General features: G+C 38.0%; 1 protein-coding gene across 1 annotated transcript in view; it reads left to right on the top strand.

Moving 5' to 3' along the window:
• LOC102192090 (inactive phospholipase D5) overlaps positions 1-24972 on the top strand; it is a 55346-nt gene that overhangs the window by 15369 nt on the left and 15005 nt on the right. Inside the window, exon 2 of the mRNA XM_005727302.1 lies at positions 15453-15589. Coding sequence (XP_005727359.1) covers positions 15453-15589 — 137 coding nt within the window. The remainder of the gene's footprint in view (positions 1-15452; positions 15590-24972) is intronic.

The following is a 24972-nucleotide window of genomic DNA, read 5'->3' as shown; positions in this document are numbered from 1 at the left end:
TAAAACCAACAATGGCCTTAAAAAAGTATATATTTTAAAATAAAATAATTAAACATACTAACCTAAAATGGGTTTAGCTACATTTTGGACAGTGTTTCCGGAATGTAGTACCTAGCAAGCCTATTTGGGTTTATCAAATTTGCAAATCATTACATTTACTTTTTAAACTGTGAACCAAACTTTTTGGAATTAGGGTGGTAGATGTTTTTTTGTGGTTTGACTAGAAAGTTTTCTCTCTTTACTTGTCCCTCCAGCTTTCAGTGAATGTAAAATGCATAATGAGTTCATTTATGTGGTTCATGGTAGCACTGAGCAGTAGCTGAGTGTACAACAGTGGTTTCATTACGACTTCTTATTCAGAACAAAGTGAAAATGCATTACTGAAGTTTAATTGCCCTCATAGACTTATAACTGTACTTTAATGGGTGTACTTTAATGCATGTGTTTCATTAAACTACTTTATGTTTCATTAAAATATTTTTTGGCCTCCCGTCCACACTGAGATGGCGTTTTCACTCATGGAAAACGCTCTCGAAAACGCAGACATTTAAAAACGGTGCTTTCGCGTCACAGTGTGGACAGCGAAAACGCAGACTTTCTAAAATGATGAAGCATGTCAGTCATATGATGCAGGCATGTGACCAATTAAACTAAGATAGCAATTAAACTAAGATAGCAAAGGGTATTATACAGCAGTTGTTTTGTGTGCTCTCTATTTTTACAGCCCTATTAAAGATTAATATCACTTTGTACATGCTCCAGATAGCTTTTCTTCAAATTCTTTAACTCTCACTCGCTTTTGCAACTTTATATTTTTGTGTTACTCGCAGCAACAACTCCACCCCATTGTTAGTCCATTTTAAAAACTTGGTGCTTTTCCTCAACATTTTGCTGCAACATTTCAAATACCCGGAAAGTAAATAAGCGGCAGACAGAAATGAGGCAGGTAGAATCTTCTTGCGTTTCACGCATGCGCAGTACTGGAACGTAAGCGTTTTCAATGTGGACACGCAACTCTGTGACAACGACTAAAAAAGCTAGTGTGGATGCGGAGCATTTTCAGACGAAAACGCAGTTTTCAAATCAAAATAGTGCGGATGTAGCCTTTGTGCTTTAATGAAACAACTGCAAACCAAATGGAAGAAAGGAACAACGTGGCCATTTTTCTGCCAGAAATGAGCCAAATATGCCTCTACTGCTTAGCCTTTAAATACTGTAGCTACAAATCACAGCTATTCTTCACATTATAAATGCTTCAAGCAGTTCTTCATTCTGTTAGAGTAGAAAATTAGATTTGAGAATTGTGACCCTGTTGCTTTAGCTGAAATATTAAGGTGAAATTTAACTGTTGCTCTGCCCACTTTGTATTCCAGAGCATACTCTTGTCTTGTGTGTGTACCTGCCTTAAAGATGGATGATGTTCCTCTTCTATTGATTGGCCCCAGTGATGGATTCAGGCTGAAAGTGAAAGAGACATAAGTTGGCATTAAGCCAGGCGCTCTTACTGTTAGCACAACCAAAAACAAAAATGAATATGTGCGGCTGTACAGAGGCAGAAAGACAGATAGAGGAAAATAATGGTGCAATGATATCTTTATTCCAGTATTTATTTACTTAAGATGTATTTAAAGCGCACCATAGGTCATTGACTAAAACATGCATCTCCTGCCAAAAAGCTATAAGAGTAAAAGAAATAAAAATCCCATCATCCATTTTTATGCTATGTGTGCATAAGGCCATCGGGACTCTTGGGTGCACCACAGTGATTTTTAGTCACATCTGAGCTGGCAGGATCAAAAAGCAGCAACATAGCATGACACAGTTTGTAATTACCATATAGAAAGGCAACGCAGTAACAGAGGCACAATGACGGGACATGCGACATCGAGTGATTATCATAACAAATGCAGAGCAGAGCACTCATATGTTGTGGTCTCTACAATCCCCACAGCTCTGTTATTATTGTTGTTCCTGTTATTTTGAGTTTGACAGAGCCAGCCTAGCAGTTTCAGCTCACTTTTCTCCTTCCCACAGACACGGAGTGATATTGATCGTCACATGTAACTCTCAGCAGGAAAGCAAATGAGCATATTTCCCAAAATGTCAAGCTGTTTGGATGAACATTATGAATGAATCATGTTTGCAACTCAGTATAGCCAAAAAAAAAGACTTCAAAAGAACAATGGCATTTCCAGTAAAACAGTAAATTATGTGTGTTTTTCTTATTACAGTACCTCAGAGGCTCAGCAGCTTTTTTTTTCTTTCTTGTTGACATGAATTAACTTTAATAAGATTACATAAAAGATTTATGTACTAAAATGGGGTACAGTGGTATAGCGGTTACCACTATCATCTTACAACAAGATGGTTTGGGGTTTGAACCTGTACTACCAGTACTAAGAAGCAACTGCAACATTTCAGTAAGGAGAGATGGTGCTGAAGAACTGAACGTAATTTACTGAGACACAGAATTCAATGAAGCTATTAGACTGATGACCCACCATGACAGAACAGAATCCCAGTGGTGGTAGGAATTAGGACCAGTCCACCCTAGTTTAGACACTGAAGATGAAGATGGAAGCTTGGATGGGTTTTTGCTTTGAAGCACACAGAATGGAGGCCGATTGGCTCAGAGAATGCAGGTGTGAAAGTGATTGGACTAGAGCAATGGACAGCAGGCAAATGAGTGATCTTCCCCTCTGAACTTATGCAGTTTCATAATCATTCATAATCTTCTTTTTACTTGGATAAGTAGTTGTATGTATATGGTTAACAACCCAGAGATTCCCATTGAATTAAGATGATGTTCAGTTGAAAGTGGAGCAGTGGCAGCGTATATCCCATCACAAACATGGACAGATAGAGCAAGTTATAATAGAATGATGTCTTGTTTTGTTTTTTAGAAGTCTGTTCTTGAATCAGTTTTAGCATTTTCCACTATTGCCTGGTTTGGCAATGTTAAAACCTAGGGACTGCATAAACTTGAAAAAGTTGTGAGGGCAGCCAAAAATGTATTAGGTCTCCCACAGTCACCGTAACTTGCTGTATATGAGCAGCAAGTATTGCGAAAGGTCTGAGCTATTGTGGAGAGCTAGAAACACGCGTGGCATAGAGAATTTCAACTGCTTCCTTCAGGCTTCAGGTACAAAACATCAAAAGTGTGTAATAGAACCAAAATCAGTCTGTGATGTTTGTACCTTACCTTACACCATTTTAGTTTTATTTAAATATATTTTAGCAATATTTCTCTTTTTTTTTTCTTCATGTTTGTTTGATTATGTCTTGTGATTTTGTATGTTTGGTTTATTTTGGACGTGAATTTAAGTTTTAGTGCATTATTGTAGTTGTTTCAATGATAAACAACAAAAATGGATAAGCTGTACCAAAAATAAGTAGCACCACCTAACAGCTGCAGGAGATGTTTAATTGTAAAGGAAAAAATAGTGCAGTGGTTAACATGTTTGCCTAACCCAATAAATTCTAGTAAATCTAGTTTGAGACCAGGAAGAGACACAAATCCCTGGGTGGGGTTTTTCAGGAACCGTTGTAAAAGGTCTATGCCAAATCAAATATGTGGTTCCATCTGCTGTGGCAATCCCTTATGAGTAAGAGGGCAGCTTACAGAAGCTTTTATAAATGAAATAAAATGTTATGTAACTACAATAAGCCCAAAGCTTAAGATATTATTGTTATATGAAGGCTCATAGAAAATATAAAATTCCTTGTAGCTATAGGGTCAAAAAAAGCAAGTTATAAAGTTCTTATTTAAGCACCAAATCCTGCTTCATAGTACAGGCTTCAAATTGGCTGAGACCTCTCTGCGTTGAGTTGTATCCTCTCGTGCATCTCCAGTATGTGGATTTCCTCCAGGTGCTCCAGTTTTCTCTCACAGTAGAAGCATCTTCTTGCCAGATTAATTGAAGACACAAAACTAGCTGAAGGTGTTGATGTAAGAGTGTGTAGTTGTCTCTCTGTGTTTGGCTGTAATGGACCGTCAGTGTGTCCAGGATTTACAACACCTTTTTTGCCTGTTGTCAGCTGGAATATGCTCTTCTTTTAAAAACAACAATCTACAGGCAACTTAACATCTTACAGTCAAATAAGAATTTAGTGGCCACATATTTAAACAACACAGATGCACTTACAGGTATTTTTTAGGATTCCTGTAGGCAGATTGGTCCAAATATCATCTGATATAAGGCTTCTACTGCTTCATTTAATTCCAACTTCCTTGATAGGGTTGAGGGGCACATCATCTGTTGCAGGACTCTTGTAAAATAATAACTCTTTAAGACAGTGGCTGTTTGGTTGGGATCACTGTCAAAATGCAAAATGAGTTCAGTGCCGATGATGTCCTGCTTTTATTGTGTGCATATGACTGCATATGTATGGCTTACGTGACGTCTCACCAGTTAAATTCATTAAAGCGAGAAGTGTTTCTAAGAACAGTTCCTGCTCCACAGACATTAACACGAATGAGAGAAAATCCATACATGCACAAGACTTGACAGAGCAGTCAAACAGAGTGATAGTGGAAAATCTTCAAAGACATGTAGCCCCTGGTCTTCCAGCCATTACAGAACAAGAGCCAAGAATCTGGTCATCCATTCCTTTCTTTTATTTGACTAAAGGTGTCAAGCTGAGGCGATCACTCCTTTTTTAAATTGAACAGATATGGAAAAAAGGCTCTCAGCCAACCGGCTACTGCACTCTTTAATAAAGTTAACTCAATTTACTCTGTGCTCTTGAAGATATTTCCTGCTCTGGCTTTATGGTTAGTTCTTTAAAACTGTTTCCAACTTTGCACAGCATGGCCTGGTGCATTTCTCTTATTCAAACACCTAGACAACAAGAGAGCTTCATAATAATAATGGATTGGATGTATATAGCGCTTTACAATGCCACTATTCATTCACTCTCACACACTGGTGGAGGAAAGCTACGGTTGTAGCCACAGCTGCCCTGGGGCAGACTGACAGAAGAGAGGCTGCCATATCACGCCATCGGCCCCTCTGGCCAACAGTAGGGTAAAGCGTCTTGCCCAAGGACACAACGACCAGGACAGAGAGCCCGGGGATCAAACTGGCGACCTTCCGGTTACAGATATGCTTCCCAACCCCCTGAGCCACGGTCGCCGTCGTTATGGAATAACATCTTTAGAAAGCTTCTGTGGTTGTGCTTCACTAAAGGCAGAACTGTTTCACTACTCATCCAGCTGGCACTTTGAGCTCTTGGTTCACTCCAGGGACCAGAGCAGACAGTCTCTAACAACACTCAGTCTCCCAAGAGAGGAGCACTTGATGTCACTTTCCAAAAGGCAGGAGCAGGCAACAGCTCAGAGGTGAAAACTGTGGCAGCAGGATTGAAGGAAAGCACTCATTTTTTGATAGAAAATCTGATTAATTATGTTGCTTCTCTGACTTTTTCCTCAGTCTTGCTAAAGGAAAAAAAAACAAAGTATGGTCTAATATTAAATGATCTTAGCTGACAAAGAGCTCCAAGGACATATTAACTACCTACAATAAAGTAACAACAAACAGGTGTTTAATTTCACCAAGAAAACTGCTAGTTGTCTACCTTAACACCTTTTACCACATGCAACAGATAAAAACGGACCATAAATGGATCCTTATAAGCCAGTGGATTTTATCCAGATAGACACATTTTCAGTTCACTGACAGCTTGGGGCAATCATGCTAATCACAGATCTCTATTAGTACATTGCGATAGCCTTGAGTCGCCCAAAATTTCCATTGCCATTGTTAAAATGGTGTTGAGCAGCAATTCTCCAGGTTTTCTAAAGATCTATCAAAAATGTTCTATGGACATTTTTTAAGTATAAAAAGCATAAAAAATACACTTAACTCAAAGGGTAAACCAGTATTTTGTCCACACTTGAATTTGCAACAAAAACTATTTTATCTTGTAACAAGGCATTTTTACTAGCAGCCTGTTACAAAGGCATAGTTTGCCACTTACCATTTCTTGAATCTATAAAAAATTCCAAAGATAACGTAAAAAAAAAAAATTTCAAGTACCAAAATCCCAAGGTGATTCTCAGAGAGCCATTAGCCCAAAACGTGCCATTTTTCGGCATCCTGTGCAATGTGTCCTTTTAGGAAACTGGACAAGTAGAGGACAACGAAAGAAAATCCTAAAAATATCTACAGCAGATAAACAGTATCTGAACTTCAAGTCACTGGAGTGATAAACTAAATTTAAAGTTATTTGCTCAAATCATCTTCAGTCTGTACAGATGAGATCAGGCGAGCGGTACAACTGTGTCTACAGCCATTAGTTCTGTCATGGTTTGGTGTTGTATTTAAATCAGTGTTGTTGGGGATCTGGTCACAACTGATGCAATTATGAATGCAGAAAAGTACCAGTATCAGATTTTCATCCACCATCTGGATCCCATCTGGAAACAATTTCACTGGCAACACCTTCATTTTTCAGTATTATAATAATCCCAAACACACTGCCAGTGCAGTAAAAGCATGCCTGATTAGAAAAAAACACACAATGGAACAATATCAGTCATTGATTGGCCTCTCAGAGCCCAAACCGAACATTACTGAAGTAGTGTTGGATCAGCTTGACACAGAACAGAACAAAAGCAACCAGCATCCAAAAAAGAGCTTTGAATGTCTTTAAGAAGCCCGGAGAACTCTTCCTGAAAAATGTTTAAAGAAATTACCACAAGGCATGCCCAAGACATGCCTTTCAGCTAACCTTTTAACTGTGTCTGCTGCAATCCCTGTTAGAGGGAATACACATTTTAGTTTTGAAATGTAGCTTTTAGTAAACTATTCCTTACATTATGCTGCGATGTTCATCACGAATATTCAGTTAAATTGCTTCTTGTCTCACACTCGCGTTATATTTGTTTGTTTATTAAGGAACTCTATTAATGCATGCTAGAGGAGTTTGCATACGGACTTTCAGAAATGCTGATCATATTGTTTACCAAAGTCCATTTTAGCTGTCACTGCCTTGTCAGTTTGCGTTCCTTTCTATGTCTGTCTTCTATGTGCATGCCCAGCTTTTCAAAAGCAACATCAGTAAAACATCAGCATATCTCCTGAATGTTGCTCAGTCTTTCAATTTGAACCTGAATGTTTTTCTAAATGTGTAAATATTTCCACTATTCTTACACAGAAAGCTGACTTTGAGCATTGCTTCAGAAGGGTTTTTTTCAGCTTTGATAAATTTCCATCATCTCATAAAGTAATACATTGCTGTCACCTTGAGCACAGACCAGTAAAAAGACTTATTGCACTCATGAAGACAGACAGCCTCCTAAAAATGAAGCATAAAATCATCCAGCGTTGCCTCTGAACAGAATTCCTTCATATACTGACCAAATTGCAGCACAGACAGATGGATTATCTGCTAATAAATGCAAGCAGCACTTTGTGGCAGAGTCAAGAGCACAGTTAGAATCACCAGCACTCACAGACGAACCAGAAAAACAGGTATTTGAGACAGAAATAAGTATGGTCATGTATTAGTATATTCTGTTACAGACAGTTACTTGATAATAATAAATACTAAGTACCCCAACCCGTTGTGGCAGATAGCTGCCCCTCCCTGAGCCTGGTTCTGTCTGAGGTTTCTTCCTGTTAAAAGGGAGTTTTTCCTCCCCACTGTCGCCAAAGTGCTTGCTCATAGGGGGTCATATAATTGTTCGGTTTTTCTCTATATGTATTATTGTAGGGTCTATCCTACAATATGAAGCGCCTTGAGGTAAATGTTGTTGTGATATGGCGCTATTCAATAAAACTGAATCGAATTAATAAGTCACTTTAACTTTTAAGTGTGTAAGGAAAAGTACAGGAATTAAGTTTAACCAAAAAGCAAAAACACAAGAGGAAAAAAACTGAAGACATGAGGAGGCAGAAGATACACCAGGAAAAGCAATCACCAAAATAAAGAAAGAAATGACTATAAATGAGACATGAGAAGGCTAACAGAGTAACAAATAGGACAAATACAACAGACACCAAGCTCCATGACAGTGTTGCGTTTAAATAAAGATAAGCATGAGTAGGGGACAGCCGGGATGTTTGGCACACCTTGTCTTTTGTGTTATCATTTCTGTCATGCAGTAATTTAGAATACTCCAACCAGCATCAAATGAAAGATTTAGGTAAAGTCGTTTTGTGTTGTGCCAGCAGTTCTACAAAACAGCTGTTATAGAGTAAAATGTTGAGAGTTAAATAACAAATGTAAGTAGTAAAAGCTTTTTGTTCACACCAGAAACAGAGAATGTACACATTAAACCAGGTTTATGCATATTTTGACCAAATAACAGTTTGTATGGGTGGTCTGTATATGTGAGTGTGTGTGCTCAAACCCTCGCCTCAGCACTCTGTGTGCATAAACGACTGTGATAAGGTCAAGTAGGCAAGCAATTTGATATTAGATTTCTATGGCCATACCCTTTTAATTGCCTGTATAATAAATGAGTGCCAGCCAGCCTGTGTCGCTGGTGATGCTGTCCTGCTCATCTAACTCTCCATCAGAAAGCACATTTAAATCTGTCAAATTTTCACTTTTAGCTCAACAAGAAAATGTCACAGTTTTTTCTCTTGTTTCTTTTTTTCCCCTGATAATTGGAAAGATAAAGTTAAAGATAGATGAATACACTGAAAAGAAGAAAGAGAAACAGAGCTCAAAATAGAGCCGACAGCACAGAAAGAGATACCAAGTCAGACTCTACACAACTAGAGTGATAACCTGACTTATCTCAACACACAGAGCCAAAAAAGAAGCAAGTAAAAGAGAGAGGAAGCACATAGGTGACTGGAAATGAACTGCACTCCCAGCATTTTGCTCACAGCTCCAAGACACACACAGAAACACACGATCATAATAAAAATTCACCCACTCAGCACTTACTTGGAGAGCATGGCAGTACACCGTCTGATATTATTTTTTCTTTACAGTCAGTCCCTGTGCAGCTCTAGCTTTCAAAAGCCACTGTACAAAATACACACATCATCACACAAACACATAAAGCTGCTGACTACGTGTTTGTGTGCAGAAATGTTGATCCTGGATTCACATTTCAGAGATAGACAGGTTATTTTTGTTGTTGTTGCTACTGTTTTATTTATCTGAACATTTTGCAAGACAGAGAAATAATTACAGACAAAGACATTTAAAGTAGATTTCAGACTAGTGGTAAACACAGGATACGAGAAATTATTTAAAGGTTATAGAAAAAAATTATAATTGAATATAAAAGCTTAAATGTGTTCAGCGCTGAAATTTCACATGGCTTTCTCCTATATTTATGACGTCTGAAGGGCTGGAAGAAAAATTAATATGACTATATTAAAAAATATATTTTGGTACAGAAGGAATTGCTGCTTGAAGGTGAGCCTGATAAAAATGTTGTAAAGCTTAGACTTTTCATATGTCATAACTTGTTTTGATTAGTGGCCTATCAGACATGCAGTTTTTGAAGACTTTGTGTGTGGGTGTAAAACTGATTTGGTTGCAGTTTTTAGTGGCTTTCTCCTGTACTTGTGAAATTTTGAAAGAAAAAAGTGAAAATAAGGTAACACTTTATACTACAGGGAAATACATGCAGACCTTCTTCCTCTATCACAGCACGATGACACTGGTGTTCACATTATGATGTCTAACACAGTTAAGCTTTCGTGCCACAAAATAATAAACTGTTTTTAAGAATTCATGAATTGTTTTCATACCTGTCAGCAAAAAAATACAAAAAAAGGTTAAAAAAAAAAAACACAATAGTGAGAGGTTTTTTTGTATATTGCGTGAATACTGTTAGCATGTGAAGTTATTGAATTTCCAGCCGCTGTGTGAACCATCTGCTTTCGCCTGAGGCATGAGCCTGAAGCACAACAGCTTTTTCCCCACTTAAGACAGTTGTTTCATCACAAATGTGATTACTAGATTCATCCATTGTGGTGTAATGTGGAGAAAGCGGTGTTAGAGTGATGGAAAAGTACCAAAATATGTTTAGATCATACAGAGACTATAGTGTCAGTGTTTGTTTGTTTATTTGTTTGTTTGTTTTTGTTTTGGGGAGTTAGATGACCATTATGAATATGCATTACTACTAAAATGGTATTTTCTCACATTTGTATTTCAAGCAGCTTGGCATGTTAAAATTTATGGCTACGTTGATTAAACTGAAGTTCTGTCTCAAAATCTAGTACATGTGGACTCATTCATTAGGCTACCTAAGAGGTTGCTCAGAGGTTCTCATCAGGACCTGCATCGTGAACTTAAAGTCAGACACTTTAGAGCAGGGGTCCCCAACTCCAGGCCTCAAGGGCCAGTGTCCTGCAGGTTTTAGATCTCACCCTGGGTCATCACACCTGAATCAAATGATTAGTTCATTACCAGCCCTGGAGAACAGCAAGGCAGGTTGAGGAGGTAATTTAGCCATTTGAATCAGCTTTGTTGGATCACATCTAAAAACTGCAGGACACTGGCCCTCGAGGCCTGGAGTTGGGGACCCCTGCTTTAGAGGATTGTGGGAATTTAACCAATGCATAGACCTCAAAGACACACTCTGCATCGGCTGCTGATTGCTTTAAAAGTTATCTTGAAGACGAAAGAGAAAATGCACGAGAAGCACAGACAATGGCTGCAGTGGACACTTGTCATCATTTCGCTCCTCAAAAAACTAACATATTTTTAAATTTTATATTTTATCACTAATTATTGGCTCCACAGTCTAGTGGTTTTCTTATTCGCCTACCAAGTGACAGAAAGACTTGAATAACAGGCCCCATCATGTCTTAAAGTTTCCAAAAGTAGAATGAGATGCAGCCCCCCAGCTGTCAGGCCTCTTCCTGTGCAGCTCTAATTTCAGTTAAGACACCTTCACTACTTTAAAAATTATGCTTAAAACTATCCTTTTGGGTAAAGTATATAGTTTGGGCTGAATCAGGTGGCCCAGAACCATCCATCTCTTAGTTCTGCTACTATAGGCACAGACTGCTGCAGGACTTTTCCTGATGCAAGCAGCACTTCGCTCCCCATTTCATTTCCCATGTGCTTATATGCCACTACTGTATGTCATTCATTTTGCATACTTTTTTCCAGTAGTGTTTTATTCTGTTTTGTTTTCTCTCTGTGCTGCTCCCAGCTGGTCACCATAGATGTCTCAGATCATTGGGGTTCTCTCTCTAGGATTGCAGGGTCTTCACCTTGTCAACTGATGGCATATAAATAAAACTGAATTGAAGTGGATAAAAACATAACTGCACATCCTTTGAAATATGTCTGCAGGCTTGTGATGAGCTTTGACTTCTCCCTCCTAACATCCCCACGACATCTGCGGCACTCCAAGCGCTCATTAGACAAATTATACCAGGATTTGTTGTTGATAGCTTTCCCATATTTCTGTTGCAATGTTTGTATGGTGTAAACTTATCTTCCCCTCTAAGCCACATGGCTCCTTCCTGTCCCCTTCCCTTGACAACAAGGAAACAGTCCTAAGAGGATAATTGGGCCCCTCAAACTTTTCTCTGGCTGTACTGTGGAGAAATTCATTCTGCTTCTCTGTAGGCGCACTTTAAGATTTCCTTAAATGTGCTTCCAAAGCCGCAGGGATCATATGCCTTCACAAACTGTCAGCTTGCTGTATATTTCTAGCGTCTTTCTGCTTTTCTTCAGCATACTATAGTGTGACACTGCAGTACAAAAAAAGTAGGACTTAAGAAAGATAGTGTCTACTTTAGATAACCCCCACACTTTAGTAAAACTTTTTTTACAGCAGAGTTTTTAAAGGTTATAAGATGAGTAGAATAAGCCAGTTTTTCAAAAGATAGAAAAGGGCAAACTTTAAACAACTAAGAAGAGCTTTGGCAGATAGTTGCAGGGGGAAAGGACAGGCAGTTTTGTTTAAAACATCTGCCTCTGATCTGCACTTATAAACATCCACCTTCTCTGGCCTTTACTTCTGTGTCTGCATGTGTGTTTGTGCATTCAAAAAGCAGGCAAGGAGACAGTATGAGGTGTAGAGTGTGTTTGTTTTTGTGTGTAGTCTGGCACTGTGCCATCCACCTTGCACGGGCTTTTTTTAGATGGACTCAGGGGAGCTTTTTAAAACATCCAGCGAGCAATTTCATTAAATCATCTTATTTATGATTTTTTTCCCCCCTCAGTCACTCAAGGCTATCTTTGCTTCTGGTATAAGATTGGAATTTTTAAGCCACAAAAACCATCACTGTAAACAGCCAAAAAGCTTCTTGAAAGCGATGACAGAAAAAAAGTCTGTATATTTTAGCTGGAAATTTTGTTTGTGGGATTCGTCTGTTTAGAGTTATTGTTTTAGAGATGATACTGGCAGTGTCGGCGCTCAGTTTTCAGTGAAACGGCAATGTGGGAAGTATAGAACAGTGTTTTATCATCAGCTGCTAAAACCCGTTTAATCCCACCGGCAACGATTGTTGCCGTTTTAACCCCCTATTACATTAACGAAATTAAGCATATTGTGTGTAGGGGAAGTCTGAGGAGTAAAATGCATGCACTTATTTTGCAGGGAAATTGGGGATTAAATGGGAACCATGAAAATCTTTCCATATTTCACCAGGATTGGATTGCCAGACATTGCTACAGTGAATAGTGTCTGTACCCTGCCTCCCTCTCAGCTTGTTATTTTGTTGCAGATCTATGATGGATATCAATCAGCAGCACGTGTAACACCTGGGGCCAGGTCTGCCTTTAATGTCTTTATAGTTGGTTTGCAGCTACAGCTGTGGTGATGTGGACGCTGTACCAGTCTGCCCTGGTGAAGAGAAAGCTGAGAAGCAAAGTTGTTGAGTTACCGCTCGATGTATGTCGCTACCCTCAGTCAGTCTAAGATGTAAACTGATTGCATTATGGTTTAAATGGAACATGTACGTGTAATATCTCATCCACCAGTGGAAAACGCCATTCCTATGGCAGACATCAGCGCAGACAGATAGTTGTGTGAGAATGAGAGTGTGAAGCTGAATATCCCAGCTAGTGTGTCTTTGCTTCTCTGGGAATGCTCCATTGACTGGCTCAAAGATTAATTTAATTCCCACATTGAGGACCTGTGGGCATTCATCTCTCTAGCTACAATAAACACACTACAGCAACCAAAGCTATGTGTTTGTGTGGCTCGCAGAGGTTGATGGTCTGTGATATAACATTTCTCTTTGGAGACAGAGAGTTTAGCTGACTGTGCTAGTGATCTGCTGTGCAAGTGTTCAAGGGTAATTAATTTTGGCTCTTCTGGCTGGTTTCTCGGAATCAGGATGCATTTATTATTATTTTACAAATAACTATGGCAGTTCTCTGTAAATGAGTCAATACCTTGAGACTACAGTAGAAACATAATGTTCCATTTACTGCTTGTTGGTTGTAAAGTTGATTAAAATCTTTAACATACTGATATAAATATTTGAATATTTTTTCTTCACTGACTAGTAGAGTGTTGTAATATGATTTCAAGCAAAAATCAATACTGTTCTTTATTTCATTTTTATATCGTGAATTATTTTCTTCAATATCACTAAAACTTTTACAGAGTTACACACTATAAGAAGTTGGAAACATGTACAGTATGCCTACTAGCCACATGATTACATATTTATCTCTAGACATCTATAGTCAAGTTTTTATAGGAATCTATGCAGGTTAAGCGGCATAGATATAAATGAGTGCACCCCTGTTGTTTCTATAGGAATTAAGGGGCTAAACAGCAGTGGTGGTGCTAATCAGTTGCACTTAATTAACTGATTATCAGCAGATGTGACCCCCAGCGCAGGTCGTTGCTGGAGGTTTGCTTATAAAGGCAAACATTTAGGCAGGTTGTTGGTGTGAACCATTCGGGTGTGTGTCAACACCATCTTCCCAGGGATGTCCCAGTAAATTCACCCTAAGCTCAGACCGTGCAATGATCAGAGAAATTGCAGAAACCCAAGAGCTCAGAGTCCACAAGCCTCAATTAGCATGTTAAATGTTAAAGTTTATAAAAATACATTTAGAAAAAGAATGAACAAGTATGGCTTGTTTGGAGGGGTCCCCGGGACTTCTTCTCTCTAGCATCCAAAGTGGATACTAAACGTTTTGCTAAAATCCACAGCACAGTTGTTATGCATTTGCTTTTTTGTTTAGTTTTGTTCTATTTTTTGAGGAGAAAAAAGAAACTTGAACCACCTTCAGCAGGTTTTTAAAAAACAAACAAACAAACAAACAAAGGCTTAAGAAGACAGCAAATGAACGTGATGTAGGAACTTTTGAGCCGATATAGAAAACTACGTGTATGTTGACTACACTATTGTATTTTACATATGTGTCATATTTAATTTAATTTCACTGGTCTGAAATGGTCTTAAAGGTCTTTTCTATTATCATTTTTTAAGCTTGTGCAATATTTGGCCTAAATAGTTTTCTTCTATAGATCCATCATAATCACCAGAACCACACACATTTCTAAGTCATCTTGGCTTTCACTGCACGTTAAATGCAGAGGTGACATCGTATTTAATATGATGCTGTGAAAATGTGTTGAATTAAACAAAAATGCTTTGTGGCATATAAAGACACAAAATACAAGATACGTTTACCATGACCTCTGAGCTGGTACTATGTAATTTCCTCTACTTCCTGGGGGTCATGCAATTTTAGATCTTGTATGTTTAAACAACAGCAAATGGAACAAATCTGGTTATAATTATTTATACATTTTATCCCATTTCTGGTGTGTTTATCTTCAGGAGGTAAACAGAAAACTGTACAGTTATTTTGCTACTGCCGGGTCTTTCAAAGGTCGACAAATCCCCAAGGAAATATTCTTAGTAAGAAACGTTTCCTCCTCCTGTCAACAATAATGGATAGTGTTCTTTTTTCAGAGTAGATTTGCACCCAGAGGGGCTTTTTGGCTGATGAGGTAGAGATATTGCATTTCCTTTCACACTGTAATTGGTCAGCAATGCATGGGACAAAATTACATTTTGGCTTTGTGATTTCTCCAAAGGGCTGATTAATATTAACAAGCAAAACAGATTCTTTGATGTCAAACTTCATATTTGCATGTTGCACAGTTCAGGTGACCTTTATTTTCTTCTGAGTTATATGGGATGTTGAAATTCATGAGACCATAAATATTACCAAAAATAAATTTAAAAAATTAGAGACAGCGAGAGAAACAAAACCACCTCCTTGTATATCTTTTGTTCTTTTCTTCTCATTCCTGTTTCTGGATTATATGAAAGTCAGAACTTGCGAGGTCATACTTCTTACATGTTGGTGTTCAATTCTCCTCTATCATCCAGTGACCCGCTGAGCTGGGCATTAAATCACTTCTGTCAGCCAGACGGCTAATAGGAGCCAAGGTTGAAGAACTTTGGCTGTGTTTCTGCAGTAGCGATGAAGAGCAGAAAATGTGCCTTTATAATTTAAGTGTTGTTGTTTTTTATTCTTTCTTGCAGTCTCAGCAGAAGTGCATTGTGATCTTTGCCTTGGTGTGCTGCTTTGCTGTATTGGTGGCCTTGATTTTCTCTGCCGTGGACATCTGGGGTGAAGACGAGGACGGGATCACAGAGGAGAACTGTAGCAAGGATTGCAGGTGAACACTGCTGATCTGTAAACACACAGCTGTAGAACGCCCAGAGTGGTTTCCAAACTTTCTGCCTCATCACAAGTTAAAAGCTAAAGCTGATTTTTTTTTTCTTTATTAGAATTGCAAGAAAATTATTTGCAAGAGGTCTGAAAAGTTGGAGAAACTAAAAAAAAATTAGGCTGAGAAACACTGCATTCTTTTATGTTGTGAATTATATCAGTAGTTTTTCATAATTATCACATTTTGACCCTTTTGACTTTTTGTCATAAGACCTTCAAGCATTTTTCCTTTCGCCTGTACTTCTCATTGTGTTTGTTCTATTGTATTACATTTCCCATTAGTCAATTATAATGGAAATCTGGTTTAAATTGATAATAAATAGATTTACAGAATTTAAAAGTTACATCAGTTTCCAATGTTTCCACTGATATCTATCTGTGCTGCATCAGCAAGGGTATAGATATCATAGTCGGGAAGTTTATTTATGTTTTAAAATTCAGTATGTGCACTGTTGACAGCATTGTAAGGTCACAGGATCTACAGTGAGCTCACAAATCAGGAATAAAGGCTTGCTGCAGCAAGTCCTACAGCCCTGAAATGACGTAGCATTTTTCACTTGTGATTCCCTCATCACAGAGTCAACAGGTTTTTAGGGTTGGGGTTCTAATTTTTTAAGGGCTTTTGATTGGATGCCTGAAACGAGCTCTGTATTTACACAAGCTTCAGAAAGATTAAAAAACAAACAAACAAACTAACATCTGCAACAAAACACAAAAGTAAATGCCGCTCTCCTGAACTTTGAAGCTTTTATGATATTTGGTAACAAGTAACTAAACAAGTCAACAGAAGTCAAGGACGTGGTCCAGGCTATTCAAAGCATCATGCCAAACACAGAAGTTTAGTGGTGGAGATCAAATTAAATCAATTAAAATATTTTATGATGATCATCAAAAAATGTAAACGTGGCATTTTTGTTTATTTCCCACTGAGCTTATTTTCTGATGTAGTCAAGGCGACTTACAAATTAGCATTTGAAATCAAATAAAAAGTAATATAAAAATAATACAATAAAATAAAAATCCCTGTGACATTCTACGCTGATATCACCAGGTGGCAGATGGAAATAACACACACAAAAAGAAACCTCAGAGCTGAATAAAATTTAACAAGCTGTAGTTTGAAAATGAGACATACAGTGATTCCTCTGTTTTTACAGGGTTTAATGTGGATAGCACCAAAATGCTGTACACTGCAGGCAGACTTTCAAACTAAAGAAGCATCAAAATCAAAAGTATCAAAATGGTCAATAGAAGTTTAACGAGACAAATGTGAAGACAACTGGAGGGAGACAAACAGCAAGCAAAGCTAACACCGGACAAAATGAAACAAGAAATACAGACATTAATACTAACACTTAACAAGAAGGAGACAAGGGAATCCAAAGGAAAAATACTGAACATGGGTTCAAGAAGACTCATGAAGACAAAAAAAGACAAGACCAAAGAAGAAACAGATGGAGGATGAGTGAAGGAACTTCAGCTACTAATAACAGAAACAAAGCCATGAAGCAAAACGGGAATGAAATCATCCAAGATGGCACGGGAATTAAAAATAATAAATAAATGGAATAAATAAATAAATAAATCAATCAATCAATCAATCAATCAATCAATCAATCAATCAATCAAAGCTCCAAACACCTGGAAATCAAAACCCGAGCAGCAGCTGAGACTCAAATAAGTAAGTGATTCAAAACTAGAGATCACTGAGATGTTTAGATGCAAGTAGACGTGCGAGATATAAGAAGAAGCAGTTAAGTACAACAAAGGAGCGAAGCATTTACTAAGAAATGAATATCTTTTGAGACTTCGGTTGACATGAGTTAAGTAGCTTCTCTTTTGCTTGTCTGGGCCTTGGCAACTGTAATAACCAACTGTCTGGAATTGTTTGCATTATAAGTGAGTTGACTGTTGCCTAAAGCACCAGAACATAACAAATGTCTATTCACTCCCCCACGGGTGTGAAATGATGACCAGGCTGTGCCTACAGTTAATTTAAACCAGACTTTAGCAAGTTTCTACAGTCTGTTCCAAGTTTTACGATTATAGATCCCTAGACAAAAAAAAGTGTAAAAGCCACTGCAGCACATCCTTGTAGTCCAGAGTAAAAATGGCTAATCAGCAGGCATCCAGCTGATACAGCAGTCCTGTTCTCCTGCTCGCACTTCGTACTGGTTCCTCTCCATTAAACTCTTATTATTCAATTTAACATTCAATCTTGAATTACTTCCTTCTTCTCTCTTTAAGTCTGTGTCCATTTATTCTCTCCCTGCTCTTCCTCCAATCAGCTATTAACAAGCCTTTAGAGAACTCTATCGGGCATCTATCTCTTCCACTCGAGGCTGAAAGTGTAGTCCCAACTTGTAAAGACAAATTGGACTCCCCTTCTCCTCTGAAGGGCCCCTAAAGCTAGTGGGTAGAATGAGAGATAAATATAAGGCCAGTGCAATGATTGAGGGACGGTGATCCAGGTGGAGGGAGAAAAAGAAAAAGTTGTCAGGGTAGACTTGGAGCTTGAATCAGTGAGACACGAACAGATGTTGTTTGCTTGGCAGGCAAATTCCAGAAATGTGTGCTGTCAGACTTCTACGTGTGCACTGTTATTCACTTTGCATGAGCTTAGCGATGACGTTTTGACTGTGACATGCATCATTTTAAAGGACTACGAGATGTAATTAATGATTTCATAAAGCGATTTGCTCAAAGCAAGTCCCAATGCAAGGTCTGAAACATGATAAATCACTGTGAGTTTGACACATTCGTAATGGGGTTGCGGTGAGATTTGCTCATGCAAGCCCTTTACATTTCTAAAGCGAATTCATCAAAGCAAATGCATCTACGGCTCATACTTGCATGTCTTATATGGAAGGTTCACACTCTGAAAACGATCTAGTGATTAACTTAAAAAATGAAACTACTGAACAATCGAACAGAGCCAGGCAACCTCGATGCTGTGTAGCCATTACTCTCCTTTAACTAAAAACCCCCTTTGAGCTTCCAAATAACATGTCAGCAGCTTTTATTTGTGATGTTGTAATTTTGACTTGTCCGCTGTTTGTTTTGTTATGTAGATTTCCTTTTAATCTGCTTCGGCCTCCATCATGAATGATGCTAATTCTTGCATCCAAGGAACAGGGTGGGATGAGATGGGAGTTGCTGCCACTCTGTGTCCTCGCTGACGCACATAATTGCTTCATGTTTTCCTGGCAGTATAATCAAACACATAATTAATTTGATTTATACTACCTCTTCCGATGATAAACAGTGTAATCTACAACTGCACTGAAGCTTGAAGCCTCTTAGGTATACAACAATGTGCACGTGTGTTGCTTGGTTGTTGGAACAAAGAGGGAGCATTAATTTTCCTCTCATCTCATCGCATCCAAATGCGGGTCTGATCCATCCCTGGTGTACATCTATAATTGCTTCACGTAAGACAGCTAATAAGGAGGTTAGTATCGATCCATCAGCTACTGTGGAAATGCAGAAAGTACGCTTGAAGAACCACGCTTGCCTCATCCCTAAAATCAGACGCGTTTCAGATATCATTTACAGATAATCTGAATATGATATATGGATCTAACAACATGGCATCGCCCATTGGTTTGAGGAGAGGACTAACACTTTTTTAGCTAAGGCTCTCAGGCTCGGTTAGCCATAAACTGTACTATAAATGCAATGCACAAAATCAAAATCATCTGTACTAAAGTTGTTATGAAGATAGAAACTACCCATAGAGGCCAAAAACATTTTGTACCTTACTAAAAACAGTTTTCAAAACGTGCCATTTTAACATCAGAGTCTGTGGGGACTGACTCACTTTGAGACAGCCTCAAGCAGCCATGAGAATAAGTGTAACTTTCGGCATTTCCACACTGGCTTCATATTTCAAACCTCTGTGAAATATGAAGCCTTGAACAGACAAAGATTAAAAAGGTCACCATGAAGACAGATTAAATGGTGCATCATGGTGTGTAAAGGAGTACATCATATAGATCTCGTTTAAAGTTCATATATTGCAAACTGCTTAAAAGTTAATTAATTAAAAGTTTATTAATATAAATAAAAAATACATTTAAAATTCATTACTAAATGGAATCAGCTCAGTTTTAATTTCTTTTTAAAGTCCATGTCTAAGTTCTTAAATAAGCTGATTTAATGAATTTGAGAATTGGCATGCTCAAGCAACATCAAGTCCACAAAGTCTTGGTTTTAGCATGAAGTCTTTCAAGTCTGCTAGTTTCTATATCTCAATGCAACTGCCTCTAAAGTAGCTGCTGTCCAAACAACTAATTATTTGGGACTTTGGGAAAGTTAAATAGCGTGTACTTTCTGTGCACAGGAAAACTGTGAGTAACCATTTGAAACAATGGCAGATATACTGCCAATATATATGGATATCCATTTTCAATTGGATCAGATTGGCTACTGTGATTGTTAATGTTAAGAAAACAGAGGAAAGCTCACTGGAAGCATCTTGGCAGCTGGGTTTCAGGCAGTAGGTTGAGTTGTCTACAAATCAAAGATTTGACTTGTCATGAAGTGCAGTTTGCAGATGTACATACAAATTTCTTAGACCAAGACAACAGGGACACAGGAAGTAAAATGAGGCTCTAAATAGACATGGGAGGTAGTCGGGGAGAGTGGAAACAACCTGTTAACAGAGCACAGAAGAAACTAATTAAGATAATAACTGAAAACTACTGACAAGGCACCAGAAATAGAGGACTAACAAAACAGGAAATAAAAGCAAGACACCCTAACAAGATGCTAGAAAGAATAAAACTCCCCAAAATAACATTAAAATCGACAGATCGTGACATGATGGTAAACGTAGCTATCAAGTCAGCACAGAAAGGAACACTCAGGGTTTGTGGGTCACTGATTTACTAGTTTGAGGTAAAGATAAGGGGGGAGCAATTTATTGTTACCTGCTGACAATTCCTGACATGACCCAAACCATTAAAACACTTTAGATTTCCCTCTGGGCAAAGCTGGAAGAGGATGCAGTGAACCATGCAAAAGAGACGTAGAGCAGCAAGATAGAAAACTGATAAAAATATAAGCTATTTTGTTTTCATTACTTGTGCCACACATACTATACTATTTACCAAAGACATTAGCATCCCTATAAATACCATTTTAATTAAAATGTACACCAGAATAAAGAGCTTCAAGTATCATGTCCACTTTATCATTGCAAAGTTGTATCAGTTAAACACTAGCAAGCAAGCAACTTGTATTTAATTGGTGTTGCTATTTAGTATATAACAATATAAGAGGCAGTTTGTGTTGTGTGGCTTAATCGAGTGAAAACTGAATGATAACCTTTTTCAGCTCAAACCAGATTACGTTTAAACTTTCAGTGCTGCTCCTGCCTCCAGGGCACAAAATGCAGCGCTCAGCACAAATGGATTATCAGACATCAAAAACCTTAAATAGACCCTCGTCCCCAAAAATGAAAGGCTGAACTAATTAAAAAATTACCTGAACCAATCAGCAACCAGTATCTGAAACACACAGGTATAAAATAAAGCTAGGTAGTAATTAGGCCAAACTGGCAATCAGTCCAGATCATTTTAGGTATGAAAAAACATTTACTTTGTTTGTCTTTTTATTTTTTATTTTTTGCACATTTATCACACTTATATGTTTCAGGTCATCAAACAAATGTTAATACTAGACAAATATACCACAAATAAATTCAAAATGCAGTTTTAAAATTATTATTTATCATTTAAAGTCTATCCAAACCTTTCTAGCCTTTTTGCAATAACTGGGAATGAGTCTTTCCACATCTCTGCCAAGAACATTTAGCTCACTCCTCTTTGCAGCATTGTTTTAATTCATCCACACTGCAGGGTTTTTGAATATGAATAGTCACACCAAAGCAAGTCAATACGATTTCATCCCAGACTTTGACTAGACCATTCCAAAACCTTCATTTTGTTTTGTTTTTTAGCCATTTGGTGATGGGTTTACTGGTATGTTTAGGATCATTGTCCTGCTGCATAAACCAAGTGAGCTTGAGCTTCAGGGCACAAACTAATGGCCCAAAAATGTCCTTCAGGATTTTCTGGTAGAGAACAAAATTCATCCATCAGTCAAACAAATCATTCAGGTCCTGAAGCAGCAAAGCGTCCCCAGGTCTGGCTGTAATCCGGCCTGTGTGTGGTTAATGAAATTGAACTCTGTTTTCCAAAAAATTGGATTAATCACAGTTAATTCATGATTTAACAAGGGGGACAATTACTTGGGGTAGAAGCAGGTTTGGATAACTTTTTTCCTTTAATAAGGTAATTCATCATTTAAAAAGGGTGTTTTGTATTTACTTGGCTTATCTTGTATAATATTAGAAAAACATTAACATGTAAACTTGTTAGTGTGACAAAAAAAAACTAAGAAATCAGGAAGGGAGCACTGTGAATTTAAATAAACATCCTAGCTGTGTTTACTGTGACAGGAGCGCTTTGGTTGTACCTGGTGAAAATAAAATGAACATCATGCAGGGAGCAGAGCAGCAGCATCAGCTTCTGTGATACCCATATTAATGTCCTCGCTGCTGTGCACCCACTGCTCAGGGCAGCTCGTGAGAGGGTGGATAATTTATATCAGATGTCAGGAATGACTCGGGCACACTGAGGTATATCAACATGCTCTTACTATAGGTGTGGATCAGCGGGCGCCTGCTGATAAAAGCATTTGCATGTAACAGATTTTATTACATACATTTTGCCGATGTACGATGTATCCACTTTTTACTGTGCTGTATCTTTAACATGTGAAGATGCCAGTCTCAGCTCTGGCAGCCCTGTAATAGTGGGAAATGTATTCTTATGTTCAGCCCTTGTGGAGCAAAACATCGGGAAGGAGAGCATAATTTTAAGAGAATACGTTTTAGTGATCTAACTGCTCTCGCTTACAGCACTGAAACTGGAAATCCATTATCATTCAGAGTGTGAGATTTTACATTCAGACACCCTCGTTCTTCTTTCTGTGTCACTGCCTCGTGTATGCACACACACACTGTGAAGTTTACACCACTTAGGTATTGGCTGCTTGAGCTGAATCACACTCACAAGTGCACAGATGGGTAACAAAGGAGGGAACCAGCCGTGGACAACACAGACTGCATAAATCAATGAATCCTCTGCCGGAAGACACAACCGCTGCCTCTCTGCTTCCCTCACTTTTAATACCAAATCCTGTCTCGTTGTTTAAACTGGTCAGAGTGATTATTCATCATATCTCACAGCCACTAAAGTGGACTGAGAGGATTCCTTTCAGAATGAGATTACCCCTGTTCTTCCTCAATCTGTTTTCCTATCCATCTTTGTTTTCCTCATTGTGAGGTGTTTACTGCAGCTGTCCTAGTTTTTGCTGTCAATTTAGGACAAAGAGGGATACTCTACGTACACTGCGAGGTGCAACGCTGTATAATTTAATCACAGTTCCCTATATTCCTTTTCCAGTTCACTCACTCTCAGTGTCGAGTCCTCGAGCTCCGTGCATGGCAGAGCACAGAATACACATCGAATTAAATCCCTCAAAAGAAACTCAGCAAGCGCCACTGGTGTTGCTCTGCTTTATTAAACATTAACAGTTTTTCTCCATGTGGTGATATCAGCATGTCGAGGGAACGAATCCTACTGTTTGACCACTGTCAACTTTCCAAAACCCTGACTTTGTTTTATTTTAGCCAGGAATACATTTTCAAGCTGTGAACTGCAAACTGGCCTCTCGGTGTGATGCCACTACATTATCACCTGCAGCTCATACTCCCACCAGCATGCCCTTGAGTCCAGCTCCCGAGCTGTCACTTTTTTGCTGACCCTGTGTTCTGACTACTCTACATGCAGGCAGACATTTGAAAAACAAAAAGGTTAAATTAGGCTTTAACAGAACAAATGATTGCGAATGGACATGGAAACAATAATTAACTTTATCTGCTACAGTCCAAAATGAAACTAGATGAATGTAAATATGGAAAAGAGCAATAGCGATCTTTTATTTAATATTGCTGTTAGTGATTCTTTACATTCTACAGTTTTAAAAATATGTAGCCTATAAATGAACTAATTTTAAAAAATATATATATTTCCACAGTTAAAATGTATCCATTTGGCATGAATTAGATTCATTTACACAAATACAGGTAAGAGTGAAAGTGGCGACTTAGCTTCAGGTACTCAAAGTAGGTCTATGTATACTAATCAGTTTGTTTTTCTGCACTTTGCATTGTTGGTTAGTAGAAATAATTTGAAAAGGTGAATAGCTTTTCATTTTGTAATTCTGTAATAGTAAATGCAATACAAACAATGCTACAAAAACTTTGCATGTCAATAATAAAGTGTTACTCTAATGAAATGCAAAGTATTAGATACTCAGAAATTACTGCAGAGTCGTGTATTATATTACAGCATTACATCATTACAATATATTATTTACATCCTCTTAGTAATATTGATAAGCTGGTTTATACTTGATATTCGGCTTCACCTTTATTATAAAGCTTATACAGATGTTTTTTGTGTAATAATCACTCAAAAACAGCAACCTTTATTATTATCACACATTCTTTTTGAGTCACAAGTCACTGTATTCTATTTTAAACCATTCTGCTCCGCTCTAATAACCCTGTTCCACCAGTGCCAGCACTCAATCTACAGCCGATTTCATGCATTTCCACTCAAAAAAGACTGGTAGCTGTGATGAAACGCTTATAACATCGAGGCGACACCAAACTGCCATACCCAACCACTCACAGTTGCTCTGGGAAAGACTACCATAAGAAATTTACCAGTGATTGGCACATGCACCACATAGTAACACTACATAACAACTGGTATTAAAAACTAGCAAAAATGTGGGTTGTTTGTCAAAAGGCAGAAAAGCAAAACTGGCTTTGCAGCATTAGTGGATAGAAGGTGCAACAATTAGCCTAAAATAAAACGGTCAAACAAAAAAAAGGAAGAAATTTCTTATCTTGCCCAAAATAAAATGAATCAATAAATGTGTCATTAATGTTAATCTTTTCCTTCCATCAACCTTTTCATGAGAGAATAGAGATAAAGCTCTGCACTCGTTTTAAATGTTTACAGTTTTGTTTTTGTTGTTCTTTTTACCAGCAAATGTGCTACTTTTAAATTCCACTACACCCCTTTTCAGGATACACTGTATGTCATATGAGCTTTTATCATGTTATTTTAGTCAAAGGAGCAAAGAAAAGCGTCTGGACTTCTTTAAGTTACTTGAAGACGTTTCACCTCTCATCCGAGAAGCTTCTTCAGTTCTAAGGTCAAATAGTGGAGAGTCCCAGATATAAACCTA

Source organism: Pundamilia nyererei, unplaced genomic scaffold (genome assembly GCF_000239375.1).
Source record: "Pundamilia nyererei isolate P.nyererei 1_Seehausen unplaced genomic scaffold, PunNye1.0 scaffold00024, whole genome shotgun sequence".
NCBI lineage: Eukaryota > Metazoa > Chordata > Actinopteri > Cichliformes > Cichlidae > Pundamilia > Pundamilia nyererei.
This window is presented reverse-complemented; position numbering and strand designations above follow the sequence as displayed.